This window comes from Onychomys torridus, chromosome 8, assembly GCF_903995425.1.
Source record: "Onychomys torridus chromosome 8, mOncTor1.1, whole genome shotgun sequence".
Classification (NCBI taxonomy): Eukaryota; Metazoa; Chordata; class Mammalia; order Rodentia; family Cricetidae; genus Onychomys; species Onychomys torridus.
In genome coordinates, this window is record NC_050450.1 from 59,054,957 (window position 1) to 59,080,792 (window position 25,836).

The following is a 25,836-nucleotide window of genomic DNA, read 5'->3' on the forward strand; positions in this document are numbered from 1 at the left end:
TTGGCTCTGTCACTGGTGCCATCAGTATGTCCCTCATCCGACTGGCAGTCCTTCATTGTTGGTGGGAACCCTGTCAGAGAAGGGTGAGCGGCAGCGTGCAGGAAGTGTCGGTACCTCCAAAGCTGTAGCTGTGGTGGAGCAAATAATGATAGTATGTTTGGGGGTGTGATGCCCCAGTGAGATGGCAGCTGGCTTATCTGCAGCCCCAATGTCTGGTTTCATTGATGGCAAAGCCCACCTCCAGCCAGAAAGGCAGGACATGCCATTTTTACTCCATTTTTCCTATAGTGTGTGACAGTGTCTGAGTGTTTGTGTTAGTTCCAAAGAAGGGCCCCCAAATGCCACTAATGGTGACAAGGTCCTTAACAGAAGGACTCTGAATGAGTAAACACAAGGGTTGTTACTGGAAAAACAAAAACTTAATAACCTAAACTTAATAGGGAAGCCACTGCTTCCCTTATCCAGCTCAAGGTCAACTGCCTTGGGCGAGGCCATCTAGTTCTGGGACAGCCTGCTACAGATCAAAGCCTCCTGTGAAATCCCAGGCTGTTCTGCCGCCTCCCCTCCCAAACTACCTGTCCCCTTGAAACTGACAAGGCTTTCCCGACTGCCGGCTATTCTCTGACCCCAGCAGTTTGATTCCCAAAGTGAGCTTTTCTTTCAACTCATGGAGTGGTCTAGTTCAGTGGTTTCTCTGCACCCTTGTGTACAGCTTGTATCCCCCAGATCTCATATATGGAATACCCTGCCTCCCCCACCCCACTCCCATGGTAGTGTTAAGGCATAGGGCCTATGCTCTCACAAATGGGATTAATGCCCTTATAATAGCAACCCCTGGAATCTGCCTTCCACGCCCAGCATGTGAGGGCAAGGCAGGCACCATCTCTGAAGCAGAGTGAGTGCCCTTGCTGGACACTGGGTCTAACTGTTGTTCTGGGAATCCTCACCTCCCACAATGTTGAGCAATAGATTTCTGCTTCTAAATTAACTGGGGCTTTATTTTGGATCTTGAATGACCCCCCCCCAAAGCCTGTATATTAAAGACTTGGTCCCCAGACTGGTGTTTTGGGGAGGGGATGTAGCCTTTAAGTGGTGGGACCAAGTAAGAAGTCCTTTGGTTATTTGGGGGAGGGTGTCCTCAAATGGGTTAGCAGGACCCTGGTCCTTGGTTCTTTCTTTGCCTCTTGGCCATGAAGTGCATGATTCTGCTTCACCACCCTTCCTGCTATGAGGTAAGCCTACCTTCCCACAGGTCTAAAGCAACAGGGTTAAACCAGTCATGAACTGGCTCCTCCAATGCTCCAATGTCCAAGAACCAAAATCAACTTTTCATCTTGATGAGTGATTAGCTCAGGTATTTGTTACAGGATGGAAACCTGAGCAACACACTCCACCTAAGTTACCCTCTCATGGCTGCCCATCGACTTAGAAAGTGGAACTGAGGAATGGCGTGCTCTGCTGTTAAGAAATACCAAAGAAGGTGGAAGTGGTTTAGGAGCGGGGTACTAGGACGAGGCTGGAAGTGTTTAGAAACATATGTTGAAACCCACGAAGGGCTCAGAAGCCAAGAGAGTTTCAGGGAAGCCTCCAGTCTTCTCAGAGATCGAATGAGAGGCCGTGAACACCAGTGGAGACAGGGACATCAAAGGCTGCTCCAGTGGGTTATCAGTGGAAACGGGGATAAGGGGATGGGGAACTGGAGGAGAGGGGGCCGTTGTACAGCAGCAAGAGACTTAGCCCGTCTGTGTCTTGGCGTTTTCCAAGGTTCTGGACAATGGTGAGGCCACTTGTCAGGAGGCGAGGAAAGTCCTGTGGATTCTCTGGGACTGGAGTTACAGACAGTTGTGAGCAGCCATGTGTGTGCTGGGAATAGAGCTCATCATTCTATCCTGACTGTTTGCAGTGAAATGTGAAAAGAAGACCTGGAACATTCTCAGCCTGGCCATATTGTAAAGAATGAAAACACCAAAGAGACAGCCAGGGGCTGTTGATGGAAATTAGCTTTGCTAGATGGCACACCTCAGGAAGATGGCAAGCAGCAAAGACAGCATCTCAGATCTCAGGGGCCCTCCCTGGCCTGGATGCCAGGGCCCCCAAGGGTGGGTTGGTTTCTGGGTTCTGTTCCTTGCATTGTGATCCAGCACTTTTTGGCCACCCGGCTGTGGTTCAAGCAGAACCAGGCACAGCTCAGGCCACCAATGGTACAGCATGGATGCCTGCAAAGTGCTATCCCCATGAATATTCTCTGTGTGTGTGTATACTTCCACCTCAGTTTCAAAAGATGCCGCAGATAGCCAGGCAGAGAGCCACATCAGGGTAAAGGACAACAGAGTCCTTGCTAAGGCACAGCCAGTGAGCCCTGGGGAGAAGGGCCTTCCCAAGACTCCAGGATTGTAGAGACACTGGTGAGCACCTGCAGACTCCAACTTGTGAATGTACCCTACAAAGCCAGAGGGGTGGGAAGGCGGGTCTCTAGAACAGGAAGTGCCCTAACCACTGAGCCATTCCAGCCCCATAGTTTTGTTTGCTTTTCTTTTTCTTTTTCTTTTTCTTTTTCTTTTTTCTTTCTTTCTTTCTTTCTTTCTTTCTTTTTTTTTTTAGTTTTTCAAGACAAGGCTGCCCTGGAACTCACCTTGTAGACCAGGCTGGCCTCGAACTCACAGAAATCCGCCTGCCTCTGCCTCCTCAGTGCTGGGATTAAAAGCCTGAGCTACTATTGCTCAGTTTTGTTTTTTCATTTCTTAAAGAAGATAAGACTGTATCTATTATCAAGAGAACTATGGGTGTGCTGGAGAGATGGCTCAGCGGTTAAGAGCACTGGCTGCTCTTCCAGAGGACCCGAGTTCAATTCCCAACAACGACATGGAGGCTCACAACCGTCTGTAACTCCAGTCCCAGGGAATCCAATGCTGTCTTCTGAGGGCACTGCACACACATGGTGCAGGCAAAATACCTATACACATAAAGTAATTATAATTTACGAAAAGGAGAGAACTTTGGTGCTGTGATTTATAGCGTAAGTTTTTAAAACTGCTAAGGTGGCCGATGAGGAGTTGCTTCTAAATGATCCGTCAGCAGCATCATAGTTACCCTTGGGTTGTGAACTCAGTCTTCTTACTTCTAGACTCTTCTAAATCAGTGAGTATGTAGCTGGCCACTTGGCTTGGGCTGTCATGTGGGGCTGGAATATACACTAAGTCCTCTGAGGGCTTGATGTATTTAATTCTGACATCCAGATTGGAGGTAGAAAACACAGTCTTATGACATGTACCCAGCTTTATAAATTTATAATTTATAAATGTCCAAAATTTTTATTTTATTTTATTGGCAATTAAGCTGTTTGTTACATTCCCCTGTGTGTTCAACATTCAAAAAATATATTTATTAAGTGCCTTCTGTGTGTCAGGATTTGTTCTAGACACCGAGAAAACAGAAATTAGCCTAGCGAGTTCTACCCTACGGAGCCTTGGGTTGGTTACTTTCACATTGCTGTGACTCCGATGCTTGAGAGGCCAACTTAAAGGTGAAAGTTTCAGCTCATGATTTTAGAGAGTTGAGCCCAGAGTCACCTGGCTTGTGTTTCTGGGCCTGTTGTGAGGCAGAACATCATGACATGAGAGAGGCTTCTTCACTACAGAGTAGCTGGGAAGTAGAAGGAGCGAGAGAGACACTCGAGAGAGGGGCCCAAGGGCAGCCCTTAACAACACACCCCGGCAATCCACTTCCTTCAGCTACATCTCACCTCCTAATGTTTCCAGACCCTCCTAAAATAGCACCCCCATCTGGGAAACATATATTCAACCCATGAGCTGGTAGGGGGGGCACTTTATGTTTAAACCTCGACAAGCCCCCAGAATAGGGAGAAGAGAAAGTAACTGGCCAATTATGTAAAAGAGAGGAACCTTTCCACAGGGCTAAGGAAAACCATGAGCGCCTGGAGTACATTCCTTCATTCAGGTGATCAACATACTCATTGACCATCCACCGCGTGCTAGGAACAGGGAAACAGGAAAGCCCACCCCTTCTCTGACGTCACCTTTGGTCAGATGGAACCGAAAGACCTGTGAGCAGGTGGTTACAGATGACCCCTGCGAAGGCAGCCACTCCATCTGGGACAGTGAGGATGGCACTGTGCCCACGTGTTGTGTGGTGAGGATGGAATGGTGCCTACAATGCCAAGGTGGGGAGGAACGTTGCACATAGCCGGGGCAAGAGAGACCATAGCCAAGGTATTTTCAAGTAGAGGAAAAACACCGGGCAGGGTGGAGGTTGCCAGGAGGTGGTGAGTGAACAGTAGGCCATTAAGAAAATCCTGACAAGTCTCATTAAGCTGTTTAAGAGTTTGTGGCCTCTTTCTGAGGCTTATGGGTAAAGTTTAAGCAATGGGAGGAAATGTTCGCTTGCTCACTTTAGAAGATCACCAGCCGCCAATCAGTGTTTTGGAGCGTGAGATGCCAGAGGCAGGACACCGATCAGAGGCTCTTAAAGTTCTCTTTGGGAAGTGCTGGCCATGGCTGACCTCAGAGTGGTGATGGAGACTGAGCAGCTTGAGGCACAGTCAACAGGAGGTGGGAACGTTGGCAATGAAGGGCGAGGAAAGGAGGCTCATTTCTGCTCCCAGCAACGGAGAAAGTAATCTGGCACAAGAAGCTTGGGGCTGGGAGCTGGTCTCGATGGAATGTGCTGAACCTGAGGGTCCTGTGAGATAATCAGATGTGTCCTGCAGGCTCTGCAGCCTGGAACTGTAAAGAGAGTGCTCAACAGGAGCCTGCAGTTGGGAAGAGTTAGGGCAGAGGAGGCTCTGAGCCCTGGAGATACTGGTGACATCGCTGGGGAATGCTTAGAGGAAGATAAGAGATAATATAGCAGCACCCCATGAAAGGTAGGGATGGGAGAGAAAGCAAAATGGATTAGGAGATGTAATAATGAAAGTTCAAAAGGGATACTAAGCCCTGAACTCTCTCTCATCTTGAATAAGCTGCCGCTGGATGGTGCTGTCTGAGGTTCTTCCTGGGGAAACCTTCTTTTCCTGGCACCGCTAGCACACCCCCCTGCCAAAGACAGCTGGAGGCGCAAGTCAGAAGGCCACCTGTGTCCTTTGTTGATTGTTAAAACGTACTGTCTAAAAGCACAGGAAATGAGCTTGTGTAAGAACCCGATTCTCTGTGACGGGTTTGGTCCACATTCTGTGCAGGTGCTGGGGGTTGAAGTGTGAGTGGGCGGGGTGGCTTCACAAAACAGAAAGCACTTCCTTTCCTTCTAGACTCTCAGAGTGTGGTGACCTGTGCAACTCAAGAACCCTCCGCTGTAATGACAAGCCACAGCCTCTAAGAGGTGCAGGAGTGGGTGGGGCCTGCAAGGAGGGAGACAGGCATCCTTAAGCCATGGCCTAGATAGATGGTAGCTGGGAGGCTCCACACAAATACCAAGACTTAAGATTCCTCAGAATCACATTCACCAGGGGAACAAAAGGAGAATGTGGAGGGATGAGTCAATTCTCACAGGCCCAGTAGTTCACACTAAGGAACCTTCCTCCACAGAAGTGCAAGGGCTTGACCCTCTGAGTCTTGGGCCAGAGCTTCTAGTGTGTCAGAAACACCAGGAACATCTGGAGCAGCAGGAACACCTGGAGCACTGGGAATGTCAAGCTGTCCTGTCCTTTCTTGTAAGCGCTCACGTATGTGGCTCCCTCTAGGGTTTGAGAAGTGCCTGTGATACAGTCCAACCATTAGATCACTTTAGAATGAGCTGTGTAAGCCCCTTTCAGCTTGCCAGGAAGGCGTGGTTGTTTTAGAGCAGTGGTCTTCAGCGCTTGATGGGATCTCAACATCGTCGTAGTCGTTTTCGGAGCCCGAGATGGAAAAGACCTTCTTGTTTCTAACTTTCCTCACTGATGAGTACCAAGCCAGTGGTTGGCTTGGCGCTTCCTGTGGGGCTAAAGCACAGAAAAAGGTCATTACGTGCAAGGCTACTCTGTGCTAAGGGAGTCTTGACTGACTGGCTCAACACAAGCTTTGAGCCTGTTACAGATCTTCCCACTTCCTGGGAGGCCGGTTCCCCATTTCACAGACAAAAACCAGTCACAGACATGACTCACATCTCAGAATCGCCCAAGTGCATGGATGACAAATGCTGGGCAGATCTCTTGACTCCTACATCCCTGCTTTAAGAGCCTCACTTCAAAGGAACTAGGATGCAAACACATAGGAAGCAGGCCACAGCCAGTTACTAGGTGACCACAGTTGTGTCCACAGATGCCAGACCACAAGGATCTGATGGAATTGTTGGTGCATCCCTTCCCGTACCCTAGGCTGCTCCCCAGGACCGTTTGCCATTGCTTACATGCAAATCTGCCTGCTAAGAAGGAAGGAAATGGGGTGTGTATGTGTGTGGGGGGGTGGAGTTGTTTTCAAAGATAGAATCACTGCAGAATGGGTCTAGAGCAGGAACAAGAGTGGTTGCTGCTGCTCATCTGTGACTTGAGAATGATTCTCCTGAGGTTCCTGTGTTGGAGACTTGGTCACCAATGTGGTGACATTAAAAGGTGTGTGTGTGTGTGTGTGTGTGTGTGTGAGTGGAGGAGCTCAGCAGTTAATAGCTCCTATTGTTTTGCAGAGGGCCTGAGTTCAGTTCCCAGCAACCATATCGGGTGGCTCATATCCACCTCTAACTCTATCCCCAGGGGATCCAGTGCCCTCTTCTGGACTCTGGACACATGTGTATGCATGGTACACATGTGGGTAGATACTCAAACACATATGAACACAAAACTAAAAAACAGAAAAAGGTGGTAGGACCTTCAAGAGATGGAGCCTAGTTAGGAGCGGTATGGGTCCCTCCCTTTGCTCTCTGCCCTGTCCTACCCTTGTGACAGATTTCCTGCTGTCACATGGGCTCCTGCCATGATGCCACGTTTGTCATGTGATATAGCTTTCCAGTGCCATGCTGTTTGAACACCCAGCCACCAAAACTGCAAACTAAGTAAGCCTCTTTTAAAAAAAGCTACCCAGCCTCAAGTATTTTGTCGTAGTAACAGAAAATAGACGAATACACTGATGAACAGATTAGCTACACCTATAATGAAAACCCCAAATAATTTTATCATTCTCCAAGGAAATTGAAAAGCCATTGCCATTCCATTTCCTGTAAGACGAGTTCACGTTTAGACTCCAGTAGTCAGTTTAGTGACCATGGGTAAAACATTTAACTTCCCTGGGCATTGTCAACTGCTCAAGGGGTAATGACAGCTATCAGCTTCACAGAGCTATGAGGGTTTAAATGAGATTATGTCTAACAGGGAGCCAGCCAAGGGAACCAGGGGACATTCAGGAATGGAGGGGTCTCACCTGTAACCATAGCACTTGGGAAATGAAGGTTTAAGGAGTTCAAGTTAATCCTTGGCTGCTAAGGGAGTTTAAGGCCAACCTGGGCTACATATGAGATCCTGCATAACCCCCCCCCAACATACACACACACATACAAAAGGGCTGGGGAGACAGTTCAGTCTGCAAAGCACTTGCCTTATAAGCTTGAGGACCCAAGTTTGATCCTCAGAACCCATATCTGTCTATCTCTCTCTATCATCTATCGCCTATCCATCATCCATTTATCTCTATTTATCTATCATCTACCTATCCACCTATCATCTTTCCATCCATCTATCATCTATCACCTATCTATCTATCTATCTATCTATCTATCATCTATCTATCTATCTATCTATCTATCTATCTATCTATCTATCTATCTATTCATCCATCTATCTATTTCATGTGTGGTTGTCATGGTGGTGCACATCTGTAATTCCAGCACAGGGCAGATCCCTAGGTCTCACTGGTCCTATTCAGTGAGTTCCAGCCAATGAAAGATTGTTTTTTTGTTTTGTTTTTGTTTTGTTTTTTTTTGTTTTTTGTTTTGGTTTGTTTTTGTTTTGTTTTGGTTTGTTTTTTTGAGACAGGGTTTCTTTGCGTAGCTCTGGCTGGCCCAGAACTCTCTCTGTAGAGCAGGCTGGCCTTGAACTCAGAAATCCCCCTGCCTCTGCCTCCGGAGTGCTGGGATTAAAGGATTTCTACTGCTCAGCTGAAAGACTGTTTTCTAACTGGGCAGTGGTGGCCACGCCTTTAATCCCAGGACCATTTTCCATTGCTTACTTGTTTCAGGAAAGGCACAAAGCTACACAGAGAAACCCTGTCTCGGAAACCCCCCACCCCCACCCCCAAATAAAAACTGTTTTCTAAAAAGGTGGAGGGTGCCCTCTGGCTTTCACGTGCATATATGACATTCCTTCTGAGCACTTGCACACACATGAACACACACACTAAAATTAAAGAAAAAGCTACACTCTGCAAGCCAGGAAGAATCCTCCCCAGATACCAAAGTAGCTAACACCTTTATCTCAGACTATCAGTCTCTACAACTGTGAGAAATACTTTTCCCACTGTGGAAGCCACCCAGCCTGTAGTATTTTGTTGTCAGCTAAACAAGATACCTCCATACACTCATTATCCAACCCAGAATGAAGAAACTGTTATTAGTAAAACATACTTACCAGGGTCTCCTGGAAAAGACAAATTCCTGGGCGGCAGAGCAGGTAACTGCCCTGGTGATGGATCAACAACATTCCTAGAGAAAGAGAGAGAGAGAGAGAGAGACAGACAGACACAGAGACAGACAAACAGACAGACACACAGTGTGTATGTGAGAGAGAGAGAGAGAGACAGACAGACAGACACACACACACACAGAGAAAGAGAGAGAGAGAGAGAGAGTCAGTAGTTAGTCTGAATCAAGCCTATTGTTAGCTGCTTTGTAAGATATCAAATCAAGGGAGTGAACGGGTTGAAGATTCAAATCTAGATTCCTACAAATTGGGAGCATTCCCTTCCCTTTCTAGATTCTGCATTCCATTTCTGTTACCCCAAAGAAATAATTTGCTGTAGCCCAGGGAATGGGCAGGGATTGTCCTTAGGGCCCCGGCACACTCTCCGGTGTAAACGAGGCACATCAGGTATATTTCAGTTTGCAAGGCAGAGAGATGTACTTCCTCCCGATGGTAAGTGTCAACACTGTGAGCAGATGTGTCCAGTGTCTGGAATGTTTGAAGTGGGGCTGTTACACAACAGCCCTGCTGTTACAGATGCTAAATGGCCTCCAAAGGCCCAGCTTGGCACTGTTGGAAAGTGGTGAAAAATTTAAGGGTTGGGGCTTAGTGGGATGTTTTCAAGTGACTGGAAGCTTGTGTTCAAAGGTGACTGTGAGCCCCACATCCCTTCCACCTCTCTCCACCTCTCCTCTTGTCCCTGGCTATGAGATGAGTAGGTTTATTCTTTGGTGCATCCTCACCATGATGTACTGTCTCACCACAGGCCCAAAGCAACAGGGCCAACCAATCATGGACCAGAAACTGGAGAGCTGTGAGCCTAAAGAAACCTCATCTCTTTATAAGCTATAAGTTGAACATCTCAGGCATTCATTACAGTAACAGAAGCTTACATACAATTCACCACCACACTACCCGAATGCCCACTCACAGTAGATGGGACAGATTGACCATAGCCTACTCCTACAGTGGAATGTTCCACAGCAAGCAGAATGAGCAATCTATAACCACACTCAATGAATCTCACAAAAATAGTATTGATCGGGGGTTGTAGCCCAATCGTGGAGCCTGGCATGTTATATGCGAGACCCTGGGATTGAATTGACCCCTTTGTACTGGGAAAAAAAAAACTGAGCAAAAGATGCAGAATATTATATGCTATCCAGTTCATGTAAAGTACAAAACAAACAAACAACAACACCTTGCTGATTCTTTCTAGCTAGGAGGAATTTGGGGGTACCATAGCTGAAGGCCTTAGAAAGTAAGTGTCTACGGTGTTGGTGTGATCCACACTTGAGCTGGACACTGTTGCCTGTGTCTGCTCAGTTCATGGGAAGTTGAGCTGTGCACTTCCTGGAAACATTTTTCTGTAGTAATACCACACTTCTGTGGGAAATTTTCACTGTAGTACCAGCAAAGTATTGGCCATCTGGCTGTGTGATACATGATAGACCTACTCATCAACGGAATCAGACTGGGCAAGGAGAGGTGGTATTTGTAGGTCTCTTTGAACCCCAATAAAATCTATTTCAAAAAGTGTAGATTTTCTTCTTTTTCCTTTTTGCATAGGCAAAGACTGGCCCTTGACTGGATCCTGGGTGACCATCTCTCAGCTTTGAGAATATCACGTTGATATTCACTGTGTTTATACACTTGGGACTTTGGTCACTTCTGATAGTTGTGCTGGTGATATCATTTATGGAGGATGCCTGCTTCTGTTCATCTGGGCCCCTGACTCCTGGAGGGGCTGGAGACTGTACAGCTTAAGTCAGTCATGGGCTGTCTATCATGCTACCTATGTACCAAGGTTCAGCTGAGCTGCTCGGCTCTGTGATGAGCTGCCCGGCTCTGTGATGTTTCGCATGTATTGACACACATATTTACACTCACGGTCTCTGGGATCTGTCTTCAGAACTAGTAGAGAAGGACAGCTGGAGGCTTGTGTTTGGTCCCTCCTGGATTCCTTCCTGTGTGCTTTTTTTTCTTCTGCTGATTTTTATCTATTTTTGGCTATATTAAACTGTAGCTGTGCTGGGCATGGTGACACACACCTTTGATCCCAGCACTCAGGAGACTGAGGAAGATGGGTCTCTGTGAGTTTGAGGCCAGCCTGGTCTACAGAGGGAGTTCCAAGCTAGCCAGAGATAGATAGTAGAATCCTGTCTCAAACAAACAAAAGACTGTGTGAGTGAGATAACTTCTAGGTCCCATGAGTCCCTCTTGTGAATCCTTGCTCCTAAGAGTAGCCTTGGGGATACCTCAACACAAACAACAGTAAAAGAATCCCAAACACATCACAAAAAAGCAGAATTCGGGCTTGGGGATTTAGCTCAGTGGTAGAGTGCTTGCCTAGCAAGCGCAAAGCCCTGGGTTTGATCCTCAGCTCCACATTAAAAAAAAAAAAAAAGCAGAATTCAAGCTGATGCTCAAGGCTGGAGGATCCAGGTTCTGTTCCCAGCACCCACATGGTGGCTTACAGCTGTCCATAACTCCAATTTCTAGGGATCCAGATGCCAGACTTCTTAGGCATCAGGCATACACATAATGCATAGACATACATGTAGGCAAAACACTCATACACATAAAATAAAAATAAATCCTCAAAGGGGGGAGTAAATGCTATGCCTTTATACAACTTTTTCAGAGGATCACACTTGTAATCTGTTTAAAGAAAAGCAGCATTGCCAAGTCTGGAACACAAAGCCTAGGCAGCAGCCTCACCTCAGTCAGAATATATATGTTCAGGAAGCCTCTGATAACAGAATGCCAGAGGTGCACCGCACCCACAAAGCCACAGACCTCCCTCCTCCCATAGATGGAGAGTCCATCTCACCAGCTCCACAGGAAAGAGGCATTGCAGACACACAAGAGTGGAGGGGCCCTGGCGGCAGTGAACAGATGGTCCTCAAAGCGGAAGGGCAGGAGTCTGCCCCACTTACTCATACATCTTTTCTTCATCTCTTCCATTCTGTTTCCAGGACTCGGCAATTGCCCATTTCTTGCCTAAGGGGGGAAAACCATATTCATTTAGGGCACATTAGTGAAAGTTGTGACTTCAGAATTTAGAAGCTCTTGGAAAACAAGCAGATCGAGGACATTTGGAGGGGAAGTGTCAAGAGGTAACAGACTTAGAAACACCCAGCTTGCAAGTGGCAGAGGTGGCCTTTGGACCCCGGCCATGAAGCCACAGAGCCTGAGTAGCAACCCAGGGGTGGCAACGGCCATGTGGGCTGTTTCTGCATTGCTTCATGCCATGATTGGCACTTGGTAGGTTGTGTGAATACACAGGCATGGCTGGGATGAAATGAAACAAGAAGAGAACAGTTTGTGCTGTGATATGTTGGGTGTGTGTGATGCTATTCTTGGTAGCCAACTTGATTACAGCTGGAATTAACTAAAACACCCGAATGACTGGGCACACCTGTGAGGTATTTTGCTTAATTAAATCATTTGAAGTATGAAGATCCACTTCTAATTTAGATCTTTGAGGTGGGAAGACCCACCTCTAATCTGGGCTGCACCGTCTGCTGGCAGCCTCTTCAAAGGACCCGGAAGAAGGAAGCCTCTTTCTCTTTCCTGCTTGCTCTTGCCCTCACTGGCAAGGCCAGCGGAGACACCCAGCTTTGTGGCCTGAACAACTACTGGATTCTTGGACTTTCTGTTCATAGTCAGCCATTGCTGTACTGGCTGAACCACAGCCTGTGAGTCATTTAATAAATTCCCTTTCTCTATATACATAGAGAGATCCATTTTCTAAATTCTGTTCCTCTAGAGAACCCTGGCTAATGCAGTGTGTATATTATATTTTGCCATAACCTACTGTTAAGAAGGGTCAGTCCAGGACTAGGCCCTCTGCATGGTGAGACAGTTGTGTAGCTTGATCTGCTTGGGGAGCCCCCTGGCGGTAGGATCAGAATCCATCCCTGGTGCATGAGTGGGCTTTTTGGAATCCACTACCTAAACTGGGACACCTCCTGCAGCCTTGAGGCAGGGGGAAGGGCTTGGACTTGCCTCTACTGGATGTGCGTCCCCGTGGGAGACCTTGCCTTCTCGTGGGGAAAAGTGTGTGTGTGTGAGGTGGTTTGGGAGAGGGAGGCTGGAGGGCGGGAGGAGAGAAGAGGGGGATCTTCGGTGTGTAAAATAAATGAAAAAATTTTCTTAATAAAAAAATTAAATTAAGCCAGGCGGTGGTGGCCCAAGACTTTAATCCCAGCACTCGGGAGGCAGGCAGATCTTTGTAAGTTCAAGGACAGCCTGGTCTACAGAGTGAGATCCAGGAAAGGCGCAAAGCTACACAGAGAAACCCTGTCTCAAAAAACAAAACAAAAACAAAAACAATTAAATTAAAATTTTTTTTTAAAAGAGAGGTCAGTCCAGATAAAAGTGAGAAAATAAAGTTTTTGTCAAGGGGTCATGTTTTTGTTCATTCCTGAGAATGAAAAGTTTAAATTTTTTTAGCTCATTATTTATGTATGTACACACACATGTTCATGCACATGTGTGTGGGGGTCAGAGGGCCTCCTTTCCTTTTGCCATGAATCCTGGGGCTCAAACTCAGATTTTAGGGTTAGTGGCAAGTGCCTTTACCTGCTGAACCATCTCCCTGACCTGCAAGAATAAAATAGATACACTGGGCATCACAGCACACCTATGATCTCAGCACTTGGGAGGCAGAGGCACGGGGGTCAGGGTTCAAGCACAATTTGAACCATATGAGACCCTGTCTCAAAAAACAATGAAGCAAAAAATAAATAAATAAATAAAAGACAGCCAATGGATGGAGGTGTGTAAGAGCTCCAAACACACTCTTTAAAATTCTATTAATGGTATAAAGTAATAGAGTTCAGAATAAACGTACCCCCTTTTATTAAAAATTAATTACTTAAGGGGTAGTAGGGAAAGAAGGTCAAACTGGGAACCCAGGACACAGAAGATCTGGTCCCATTTCTGCCACCAACACCTGGAACACTTCCGTGAAGGCTCTGCCTCCCCCTGGGCTTTTTCTCTGCTCTAAAAAGGAGGGTGGGAACCAAGGCAGGAAGATTTCCCTTCTGGTGCAGCCTTGTGTTTTCAGCACTCAGTTAAGCAGTGCCCTGAAGGACAGCACCCTGAAGGACAGCACCCTGAAGGGCAGCACCCTGAAGGACAGCACCCTGATCACTTAGGGAGGCGCGGGGCGCCCTGGACACTGTACACCATTCCCGGAACGCTCCTGGCTCAGGCCACATTTTATTTTTCTTTTAAAGGGCTAGGATCTCAAGGGACCATACCACTGATTGGGGGTTCATGTTTCTGGAGATAAACAGCAAACTGGAAAACCCACTTATAGATAATCTAAAGTTGGTGTTAGTCTCCAAGTATTCACTTTGTCTGAGGAGGCCAAAAACTTCTGGTCAAGGGCTGGAGAGATGGCTCAGAGGTTAAGAGCACCGACTGCTCTTCCAGAGGCCCTGAGTTCAATTCCCAGCACCCACATGGTGGCTCACAACCATCTGTAATGAGATCTGGTGCCCTCTTCTGTGTACATAATAAATAAATAAATCTTTTTTAAAAAACAAAAACCTCTGGTCAAGATGGAGATAATAGCAGAAAATAGGTCTTAGAGAAAGAAGGCAGCCTTGGTGGTAAAACACATTTAAAACACATTCATCACAGACTGAATCTGTGTTTTAATGCTCAAGAGAGTTGACTTTCTACAGACTTCTGTTTGTTCCCTTCCGAGCCACACAGAAAAGATGACATCAGTGCCAGGCAGAAACAGGGCCCCAGCCCCAGTACCTGGAAACAGACTCTGCCTCTGCTATTATCCAAATCCCCTGATAAGGTTTTTGGAGATAAATCTCCTCCCCTTCACCACACATATGAGAAACTGAGGCCCAGGGACAGAGTTAGTGGCATCGCTAGAAACCACATCTAAAGTGCATGATGCTCCATCTAAACTCAGCCCACTCCCTCTTCTCCCCCCTCCCCTCCTCCCTTCTCTCACCTCCCCACCCCCACCCCAGCAGATCCGGAGCTCCACTGCAGTGATGTCACCTGCCCCACCTCCACCTGCCCTGGTAAGGTGGCAATCATTACCTTGTCTACACTGCCTCCTGCAGACACAGTACAGGATGAGACCCAGGACCAAGGAGACAACGATGATGGCCACAGCTAAGATGATCCAGAAATGGTCCCTCCACCAACTCATTGCTGTGGAAGCCTAAAAAGAATAGAGACCGAGGCATGAGGCAGGAGCCGAAAGCCTGCTGCTGTGGAATAATCCTGTAACTGGGCAAATCTGTCTGTCTGTCTGTCTGTCTGTCTCTCTCTCTCTCTCTCTCTCTCTCTCTCTCCCTCTCTCTCCTCTCTCAGAGACAGGGTTTCTCTATGTAGCCCTGGCTGTCCTGGAACTAGCTCTGTAGACCAGGGTGGTTTCAAATTCACACGTTTCCCCCGCCTCTGCCTCCCCAAAACTGGGATTATAGGCATGTGCTACCACCACCCTGTGGTCTCATTGCTAATAAACAGCTGATTGGCTGATAGTTAGGCAGGATTTTGGGGGGCAGAGAGCATGCTGGAAAGAAGAGTGGAGTCAGAGGAGCCGCCAGCGAGACATGGAGAGGAAACAGGAGGTACAAGATGAAAGAGAGGTAACTGCCATGTGGCAGAATGTAAATTAATATAAACAGTTTAAATTTTTTTTTGGAGGGGGGCTGGTTTCGAGATGGGGTTTCTCTGTGTTGTTTTGATGCCTCTTCTGGAACTCACTCTGTAGACCAGGCTGGCCTCGAACTCACAGAGATCTGCCTGGCTCTGCCTCCTGAGTGCTGGGATTAAAGGTGTGTGCTACCACCACCCAGCAAGGGTTAATTTAAGTTGTAAGAGCTAGTTAGTAATAAGCCTGAGCCATTGTCTGAGCATTTATAATTAATATTAAGTCTCCATGTTATTTGGAAACTGGCGGTCGGGAAAGAAAAGTCTGCCTATAGCCTACAGAGTGGGTCTGTCATCTACCATGCTTCCTGACACATGTGCTGAGGAACCAGGCAGTTAAACCTTTTAGACAATGCCTTAGGAGGCCACAGGCAAGTCACTTAACAGCTTCTGAGACTGTGCCCCTGCCATGACACGGGATGGATGCTGCCAATTACTTCATGGGGGTTTGTGAGGTTTGGCTATAGGTCACGTACCTACTAGGCACCCCAGAAATAGAGGACAGAAGACGCAGCAGAGGGGAGACTGTACCACTGAGAGCAATCCCCAGCTGCAGTTCTTCATATCGCAAAGACAAGAGACACTTTTATCACTGTTGTTTGTTTTGAGGATGGGCTTGGGGAAAATAACTTGATAGGTGCTATGATTTGAATATGGTTTGCTCCACTGGGTCCCATGCTGAGGCTTGGTCACCAGGACACAGTGCTGAGAAGTGGTGAGATTTGTTTTGTTTTGTTTTTCGAGACAGGGTTTCTCTGTGTAGCTCTGCGCCTTTCCTGGAACTCGCTTTGGAGACCAGGCTGACCTCGAACTCACAGAGATCCGCCTGCCTCTGCCTCCCGAGTGCTGGGATTACAGGCGTGTGCCACCACCGCCAGGCGAGTTTTTTTTATATATAAAAAAATTATTTGATATGTATGAGTGCTTTGGCTCATGTGTCTCTATGCACCACATGTGTTCCGGGTATCCACGGAACCAGAAGAGAGTGTTGGATACCTTGGAATTGGAGTTTTGGACAGTCGTGAGCTGTCATGTGAGTGCTGGGAATCTAACCCTGAACCTCTGGAAGGGTGGCTAAACCATTTCTCCAGCCCCAAGGATGGTGGGATTTTTGTTTTGTTCTAGGAGATGGGGTTTCTCTATGTAACAGTCCTGGTTGTCCTGGAACTCTCTTTGTAGACTAGACCTGGCATTTGGAGCTGGGTGTGGTGGTTCACATCTGTAATCCCAGAGCTCCAGAGCCTGTGGCCTCAAATGGAGGGCCAGCCTTGGCTACAAACAAATAGCTCTCTCCTAATAAAAGACATTTGGATCATGAAAGGTCCATTCTCATGAGAGGATTAACATTATTTTATGTGAGGAAGCTTGCAGGACTCTGTAGACCTGTTCTCTTCTAGTCAAGAGTTGAAATGGTGAGAGACCCTTTCCATGTAATCTTGGAATTCCCAGTTTACCTCTAATCTTCCAACTAACCGTGAGCCAAAATAAACCCCGCCCCCTCTCTCTGTCTCAATTATCCAGTCTGTTGTAGTGTCACAAAACAAACCAAGACCCCGAGTCTCTTTGAGCATGGCATGGTGCAAGCTGTAGACACAGTCAGTTGAGTTAATGCACATGGAAAAATATCAGGAATTTGGGGGTCCGAAGACTGGCTAGAGAAGAGTCCAAAGACCTAGGGTAAAACCAAACCCGACTGGTCAAACAAACAAACAAAAAATAAAATAACTCCTAATGATGTTCTGCTATACTCAGAGATCAGTCAGTGCCTTATGCAGTCATCGTCAGAGAGGCTTCCTCTGGCAGCAGATGGGAGTGGGTGCAGAGACCCCCAGCCAGACATTATGAGAAAGAGAGTCTAGATGGGAGGTCTCCATCAAACCCCTCCCCTCAGAGCTCAGGGAATCCTGTGGAGGAGGAGGAGGAGGAAAGTGTGTAAGAATCAGAGGGGATGGAGGGCACCAGCGTAACACAGCCCTCTGGATCAACTAAGTAAGGCACATAGGAGCTCACAGACACAGCAGCAGCAATCACAGGGCCGACATGGGTCTTCACCAGGTCCTCTATGCATATATTACAGCATATTATCTACTATCTTAGTGTTTGTATGGGAGGAAGGGAGTGGATCCGGAGTGGAGATAGGAGGAACCTGGAGAAACAGAGGGAGGGAGGGGTAACTATAATCAAGATATGTGGTATGAGAAAAGAATCTATTTTCAATTAAAAAAATATGACAACAACCAAAAAGACTCACTAGGGAAGAGCCTTAGAACAGGTTAGCTGCAGAGGCGAGGCCAAGAATAAAGCCAGTCACACCCTAGTCAGAAAGTCCCACAGTAGAAAAGACCATACATTTATACAGGAGTTATGTGTTAGTTCTAAAAGCCACCCTGGAGCTGCTGTGAGTAAGAAGTCCTGGAAAGAAGCAGTGTTTGCACAGGCTGATGGGCTGGTTAAAACATCAGTGGTGTAGAGGGAGAGCTTGGAAGTTTGCGTGTAGTTCCAGAGCCTAGTGACAGTTTATCTTGCCTATGGCTATCCCCTAAAGAGCCATTCCTTGCCCACCTCCCCATGGGAACTAACATCTAACATCCCATGACTAAAGATAACGTTGAACTAACATTCTGACCAATAGACTGTATTAACTTAACAACAAAAAAAAAACCCTGTTTTCCACCAATCAAAAGGCTAAGAATGCTATCAGCTAGTATCTGAGGCCTGTACCTGAGATTTTTCTGGTGTTGCAACCCATCTCTCTGATTTTTTTGTTTGTTTGTTTGTTTTTTGAGACAGGGCTTCTCTGTGTAGCCCTGGCTGTCCTGGATCTCGCTCTGTAGACCAGACTGGCCTCAAACTCACAGAGATCTACCTGCCTTTGCCTCCTGTGTTCTGGCATTAAAGGCATATGCCACAATGCCTGGCCATCTATACGAGGTTTTTAATTCACCAGTGTGTTTTTTAAATGACTTGATTTGAGACTAGAGAGATGATCCTAGGGTTAAGAGCATTTGCTGCTCTTCCAGAGGACCTGAGTTTAATTCCCAGCACCCCCATCAAGTAGCCCACAATCATCTTCAGGGGTGTCTTACACACACAGACACACACACACACACACACACACACACACACACACACACACACACACAACTTAAAATGATAAAAATAGGTGTTGGAAGCCAGGCGTTGGTGGCACACAACTTTAATCCCAGCACTCAGGAGGCAGAGGCAGGTGGATCTCAGAGTTCGAGGCCAGCCTGGTCTACAGAGCAAGTTCCAGGACAGCCAGGGCCACACAGAGAAACCCTGTCTTGAAAACAAACAAACAAACAAACAAAAAAGAGGCTGGAGAGATGGCTCAGTGGTTAAGAACACCGGCTGCTCTTCCAGAGGTCCTGAGTTCATTCCCAGAAACCTTGTAGATGTGTGACTTCAGTTCCAGAGCACCTGACACCCTCTTCTGGCCTCTGAGAATACTGCACATGCTTAGTACACAGACACACATATATGTAAAAATAAAGTAAATCTTTTAAAAAGGATAAAAATAAATATTTTAGCAAGTCTTGATTTGTGACTTTCTTTGTCCTGTTACTGTGAAAGTTTCATAAGACTGTGCACATTGGAACATGGAATTGGAGGTATCCTTAATCATTCTTCTCAGACCATGGTCATTCATATTTGGCTCTAGAATAAACAAACTCTCTCAACTCTCCTGAGGTGAGAGCTGTTTTTGTATTGTAACTTTCTATTGTCATCTAACCTTCAGTAAAATGCACGACCCCCAAAACCTTGCATGAGAAGCCGGGCGGTGGTGGTGCATGCCTTTAACCCCAGCACTCGGGAGGCAGAGGCAGGTGGATCTCTGTGAGTTCGAGGCCAGCCTGGTCTACAGAGCGAGTTCCAGGAAAGGTGCAAAGCTACACAGAGAAACCCTGTCTTGAAAAACCAATAAAACAAAACAACTTTGCATGAGCAGAGCCTGAGGATGATGTATGCACAGTGGCTTCCCAAGCCAGGCAGGGCATGTGAGCAGGCAGGGCATGTGAGCAGGCAGGTAAACAGCAGGTGCCAGACTTCAGGCGAGAGTAGGGAAGGAGCTGTGGAAGGAATTAGCCTTGAATAATTCAGGGAGCTTTTGGAGAGAGATCAGGGTCTTCATCCATGGACTGGGCACTTTGAAAGTTGGAGACTAAGGTAGGGGTCCTTGGACATGTCCTGGCATCTTGGTTACACGACAGTCAACTTCCTGTGTCATTGTGCAGGCAGTGGAGACTCACTCATGTATATTCACATGGCACCATTTCAGATCGATGCTTTTGAGCAATAGTAGTTAGTTTAAAGGTGTTGAGGCAAGTCACAGAGAAACAAGGCAGAATTAGGCTGCTGGAAAGCAAGCTTGCCTGTCTCCCTCCACCGAAAAACATTGTGTGTGGCGGGGAAATCAACTGTGGACAGCTATAGCACTCTTTGGGACAATTTATCCTGTACTTTTTTATTCCATGTGGCTTTTGTGATTTGTCCACATCGAGGCACTGAGGATTTACTTCTAAGCCTCGGAGTGTCTACTTCCTGATTCACGCCCAGGCTCGCAGTGTGGGAGTTTTACTGCAGATCACTTTTCCATGGTGTACACGAGAGGACAGCAGAGAAGGAAGAACTAAAGGAAAACTGGAAGTGCATCTCGGCACACGCCTGTGAAGTTCGTGTTTAGAGGGCCCACGGAGGTTAGAAACAACAACCAAGAGGAACACTGGCCCTCCACGTCTGTACACTACATTTTTCTTTCTCTTTGTTTCTTTCTCTCATTAAGTTTCTCCAAAAAGCCACACACACCTGCACTTTAAAGCGACAGAGAATGATATGGAGAGACAAGGGTTAAAAACTGTTGGCTGGGCGGTGGTGGCGCATGCCTGTAATCCCAGCACTCGGGGAGGCAGAGGCAGGCGGATCTTTGTGAGTTCAAGGCCAGCCTGGTCTACAGAGTGAGATCCAGGAAAGGCGCAAAGCTACACAGAGAAACCCTGTCTTGAAACAAACAGACAGACAGACAGACAGACAAACAAACAAACAGACAAACAAACTGTTGTGCTGGAAGACTGGGTGAAAGGAGAAAAGGAGGTCAGGGGTCATCACTGTCCCTGTCAACCCTCTGAGCTACCTGACTTTTGAACTATTCGCATCCACTCTGATAAAATCGGGGCACGGGGGGTGTGTGGTGTGTGTGGGGGGGTGTGGAGATAGAGGGAGGCGACCATGGAGGATGCTTCCATGAAAAGCCATTGTTTCAGTTTCAAAATTCAATGAATTGCATTTCCACTAGACGCTTGGGAAAGACAGAGGAAGAATGATGTCACCATGAAGTGAAACCGTGGACCATTTCAGAGCTGCTCAGAGGGTTAAGGCTTTAGCCTTCTTCCCAGTCTTTCTTAGAAATAAAGCCGATCAGATTTGCCATCCATGTTTCTAGTGTGCCCAGGGCCCTGAGAGTCTGTGAAATAGATTCACATCTCCCACTTCATCCTCAACCTTCACCCTGTTCCCTAGATGGGGAGCAGAGACCAAGGTGAAGTGACCTTCCCAAGGTCAACCAGAGAGGTCAGAATGCTTTCTCTCTGTGTCACACCGCCTTTATCTAGTGATAATAATGTCTCACGTCACCATAGAAAGGCCAGTTGGAGTCCACACATCCTGATTTAGGAGAATCATTGTGGCTGTGACATGGTGGTGTGGCAATCCCCAGAGCGAATGTTCGGTGCCCACCGTGGAGAGTGCTCTGCACTCACCCCCTTCTCTATGAACTGTGGAGAGACACTTTCCCAAGGAACAGTGTAATTTGTCTTGCTGAGAGAGTCGAGCTGAGAGAGGGAGCCCAAGAGAATCACGTTCCATTTCCAGTCTGATGTCACCTGAGGCCACCAGGCTAGCTCAATGGTTAAGGTGCTTCCAGACAGGAGTATTCTGTGGAAATATGTGGGGAGTAGATGCAGGGGGTGGGGTGCAGGCCCTGGAAAGGTAGAGAAACTGGACCTTACTCTGACCACAGCCTGGGGCCAAGCGGGTAGAAAGGACTGTTGTTGAGGGAACAGTGGCAAAGAAAAAAGAGCATACATGTTCAACACAGAGGCACCTGGTGTTTTGGAAAAATTTCAGTCCTCTGTTGGTTGAATCCATAGGTGTAGAACCCATGACTGGAGGGATGACCACATTTCCGTTTCACAGATGAGAAAGCAGAACTCAGGTTCAGACACTTGCTAATTGGCAACCTGAGATTCCAGCTCAGACACCAGACTTGCCACTCTGTTTCCTCTGCCACCTTGACATGAAACCCACAAACTCCTTCTCTTCATAGCAGAACCGAAAGCAGAACCATCGCTAAAATTTTCCAATATTCGCAAGACTTCGGGTCTCACTGCACTTCTCACTCACAGAGGGAACCTCAGTATGAAGACACTGAGAACACCCATCTGGAGCCAGGTGTGGTGGCCCATGACTTTGATCCTTACACTCGGGAGGCAGAGGCCGGCGGGGCTCTGTGAGTTCAAGACCAGCCTGGGCTACATAGCAAGTTCCAGGACATAGTGAGACTCTGTCTTAAAAACAAACAAACAAAAAAAACAAACAAACAGTGAGAACAATAAAACAGCCATATGTACTGAGTACTAACTTTCCATGAGTTTAATTACTCCACATGCCCCAACTCATTTAATCCTCATAATAGCTCCATACATTAAGTAGTCGTCATTATTATCCCATTCTACAGGTTAGAAAATAAAGGTCTAGGAGAGCTTAACAAGATTGAAGAGCAAATGAGTGGGGGAAAAAAAGAAACCAAATCCAAGTTTGTCATCTTAATTTGTTTTATTTTGTTTTTTCGAGACAGGGTTTCTCTGTGTAGCTTTGCACCTTTCCTGGATCTCGCTCTGTAGACCAGGCTGGCCTCAAATTCACAAAGACCCGCCTGGCTCTGCCTTCCGGTGCTGGGATTAAAGGCGTGCGCTACCACCACCCAGCTGTCATCTTAATTTTTGACCACTAAGTCTAGGCATCTCAGAAACTTTGGATTGCCTGGGACAAGATGCATTTAACTACAAGGTCTTGTGCACCTCCTTCTCCACCTCCAATTCTGACTTGTGGATCTGGTATGAGAATCTGGATCAGCATATTCAACAAGCGACTAGAAGGTTCTTTGACCTCAGTGAGGAGCCCCACACTGAGCTGTTCTGTAGCGTTCCTAGTTAGTGTGAGGGAGGAACCAGCTGCCTACTCCTCCCTGGAGCTGCCATAGGTGATGGCAGCAGGAGCTGGATGCGATGAAAGGCACTGGAAAGACTCGAACCTGGATACCGCCGTGTCCTTGTCATGGTCCCTGGAAGGTGACTGCCAATGAACAAGTTTCCTCTCACCAGCAAGGCTCCGTGCTGACTTTTTCTCTACTTCCTCTTCACTTAAACTCACTGGCCTCCACATCAAGGAAGAAAAACTAACTCCCTGGTGCCTCCGTTTTCCTTTCCAGGACGTGGCTCTCCAAGGTCCTTGGAGGATAGTTATAGCTGATGTGATGAGGATGTGGAAATATGGATCCCAGGGGATAAAGCGGACCCAGGAAGCCCTCTGTGTTCTCCTTGCTTTGTGTCCCCTCCCTAATGCATAAACACATCCTGCTGCAGCATTGTTCAGAACTCATGCACACTCTTCCCAACCTCCCCAGTCATGCAGCCCTAGAAAGTCCCAGAGATCTGCAGACTCTGTATATCTGTAGCTCTGGGGACCTGGGGGTGGGGGATGGAATCCACACATCAAGACAGAAAGAAAGAGGAAGAACTTAGGAGGAGGGGTTGCTACAGGAACAAGGAGGCGGGAAGGTGTCCTCACAGAATAGGAAACCCTGAATTTCAAGAAGGGAAGCGTCTGAGGCCCAGGGAGTACTGCTTGTTTATAACATGAATTCAGCCTGCTACTGACTGTGAAGGTTCCAGAAGTGGGGAGAAAAATGAAATGCAGGGATGGAAGAGAGAGGAGAGGATTCGGAATGGAGGCGGGAAGAGCCGTCACCAGTCAGTAGTAGGTTGAGCTTTCAAACTGGAACAAGGGTTGGGGAGGAGGGGATGCTGAACAGAACCAGAGGAAAGATGGGGCATGTGGACAGGACGTTGGGAGCTCACACCAAAAACTTCCAATAACCTGGGTACTGGGGCAGACCAAGGCTTTGAGGACAGTGCTCCCAACTGAGCAGCAAAGTCCTTCACCACTTCCCAGGCCAGCTTTCCCACCCTACATCTCCCTTCTGCTTCTGCGGCCTTCCTTCCCTCCTCCCTGAACCCCCTGAATGCTCCTCAGCTGCAGGAAGAGACACCCCTGACCTGCACTATTCTGTGACGGATGGATGAAACACACTTTCCCCCGCCACACGGTGATGGCACCTTTCCCCTGTCTACTGTGTGTCTGTTTGGCCATTATCTCCCAGGCTGGTGTGTAAGCACCAGGCCGGTGGGGCCCTTGCTCCTCTCTTTACCAGTGAGTTCCTGGTGTCTAGATCACCAGGGCACAGCAGATGCCTCATGCCCGTCTGTGGATGCATGAGTGACTAAAAGATATGACAGCCTTTGTCTCCTCTGTGGGTGGACGTCCCTGGGGGCCATGCAGCCTGGGAGTGAAAGAGTGGCCATGCCGCCGTGAGATGTCCTGTGCAGTTACTGCCCCTCTCTTCCTTTGCAAGATTGGTTCTCTTCCCTTAGCCCGACACTCTAAATTCTAAACATAAACTACACCTAAATGATTCAGACAACAACCGCTGGGGCTGAGGATGTGGCTCCACGCTAGATTGCCTGCCTCGTACGCAAAAGCTCAGAGATCGATTCTCAGCACCATAAATAAGAAAGATGATGCTCATGAATAATCTTTATTTAGATCTACAGAACCAGAATGTATGGTGACCTTGGGTCATACCAGAATGAGTAATCCTTCTCATTTTTTCCCCTTCTCTCCATTAGCTAACACAAAGTGAGTCAACTCCAAGGTTTAACCTGTAGAAAACGGAGTTGTCTAGAGAATGCTAGGAACCAGCCATAAAAGGTTGCAATGTTATAACCAGGGAAAAATACAAAAGGAACCACATGCCCTGAACGATGAAGTCACCTCCCTGCCCACTGCCCTCTATACTTCCTCTCCTCTCTATGTGAAATTCTTCTCATGTATCCAACTTCCCAGGGATGAAGCATTTGAGGACCACAGTATTCACTTACTAAGGACACCACTCCTTGAATGAAACTGATCTCTTTCCCACCAGCAGTCCCGTGCCGAGGGTTGGCCTTTGTCAGTGAACTGTCAGATCCATGCTTGGGAATACTATAAAATTTTGATTGAGGGTCTCAAGTTCCTGTCCTGTGTAGTATTATTCCCGAGCCACCTCTTTAGGACACATGACCTTAGGTGAGCCCCCCTGTCTTCCATCTGCTACACACCACTGGGGTAGGAGGTAGGTTGGGAAGAATCGGTCATTGTGAGCATCGAGGAAGGGGCATTCTAGCTGCACCCTGGATGCTCTGCATTCCTCAAGTTGCCTAAGACATTTTTAAGGAACCCCAAGGAGCCTGATGCAATTCTGTGTGGTTTTAGGGGAAAGGATTGAGCAAGACTTTCCACAGGGTCATGTTGGATGAGCAAGGCAGGAAAGCAAGGAAGGGCAATTGCTTGCTCATCTCCAGAAAGCATTTCTGGGGAGCCAGCGACAATACGTCATCCGTTATCAGGAATTCCTGAGACTAGTGACTCACGACTTTAGTCTCAGTACTTGGGAGGCAGAGGCATGTGAATCTCTGTGAGTGACAGGCCAGCTTAGTCAACACAGCAAGTTCTGGGCCAGCCAGCACTGCATAGTGAGACCCTCTGTGAAAGAAAGAAAGAAAGAAAGAAAGAAAGAAAGAAAGAAAGAAAGAAAGAAAGAAAGAAAGAGAGAGAGAGAGAGAGAGAGAGAGAGAGAGAGAGAGAGAGGGAGGGAGGGAGGGAGGGAGGGAAAGGAAAGGAAAGAAAGGAAGGAAGGGAAAGGAAAGAAAGGAAGGAAGGGGAAGGAAAGAAAGGAAAAGGGAAGGAAGGAAGGAGGCAGGACAGAGGAAGGCAGAGAGGCAGAGGCGGGGATGGAGGGAAGGAAGGAAAAAGACAGGAAAAAAGGAAGAAAGACTGACAGGAAGAAAGAAGGAGAGGCAGGAAGGAAGGAAAGAAGAGAGGAAGGCAGACAGTTTGCAATGTAAAAAGCTGCCCACATTCACAGAAATGTAAAGCCCCAAAGGTCTTGTGTTGGACACCCAGGCTTTTTTCTCCCAACTTGCCGAGCACCGGCTTGCTGGGCACCCACATCTGTATCAGGAACCAGACCCTTAATGTGTCCATACAGATTCTGAAACTTTGCCAAGAGATGATGCATGCGGAAAGAGCTCTGGGGATCACCAGACCCAGGCGTTATCAAGAGCAAACCAAAAAAGTTCTACTTATAATTGCAATTACCTTCAGGGAAGGGCAACCATGTTCCCTGGGAGGCTACAGAATCCTCA

At 47.4% G+C, this 25,836-nt stretch overlaps 1 protein-coding gene across 1 annotated transcript; it reads right to left on the reverse strand.

Moving 5' to 3' along the window:
* Positions 1 to 5,715: 5,715 nt before the first annotated feature.
* Positions 5,716 to 25,836, reverse strand: LOC118588438 (SLP adaptor and CSK interacting membrane protein). Its single transcript, XM_036194756.1, has 5 exons — positions 25,790 to 25,836; positions 14,678 to 14,801; positions 11,539 to 11,602; positions 8,549 to 8,622; positions 5,716 to 5,935 (listed from the first exon to the last, which is right to left on the reverse strand). The coding sequence occupies exons 2-5, from the start codon at positions 14,787 to 14,789 to the stop codon at positions 5,739 to 5,741; spliced, it is 447 nt and encodes a 148-aa protein (XP_036050649.1). The 5' UTR covers positions 14,790 to 14,801; positions 25,790 to 25,836; the 3' UTR covers positions 5,716 to 5,738.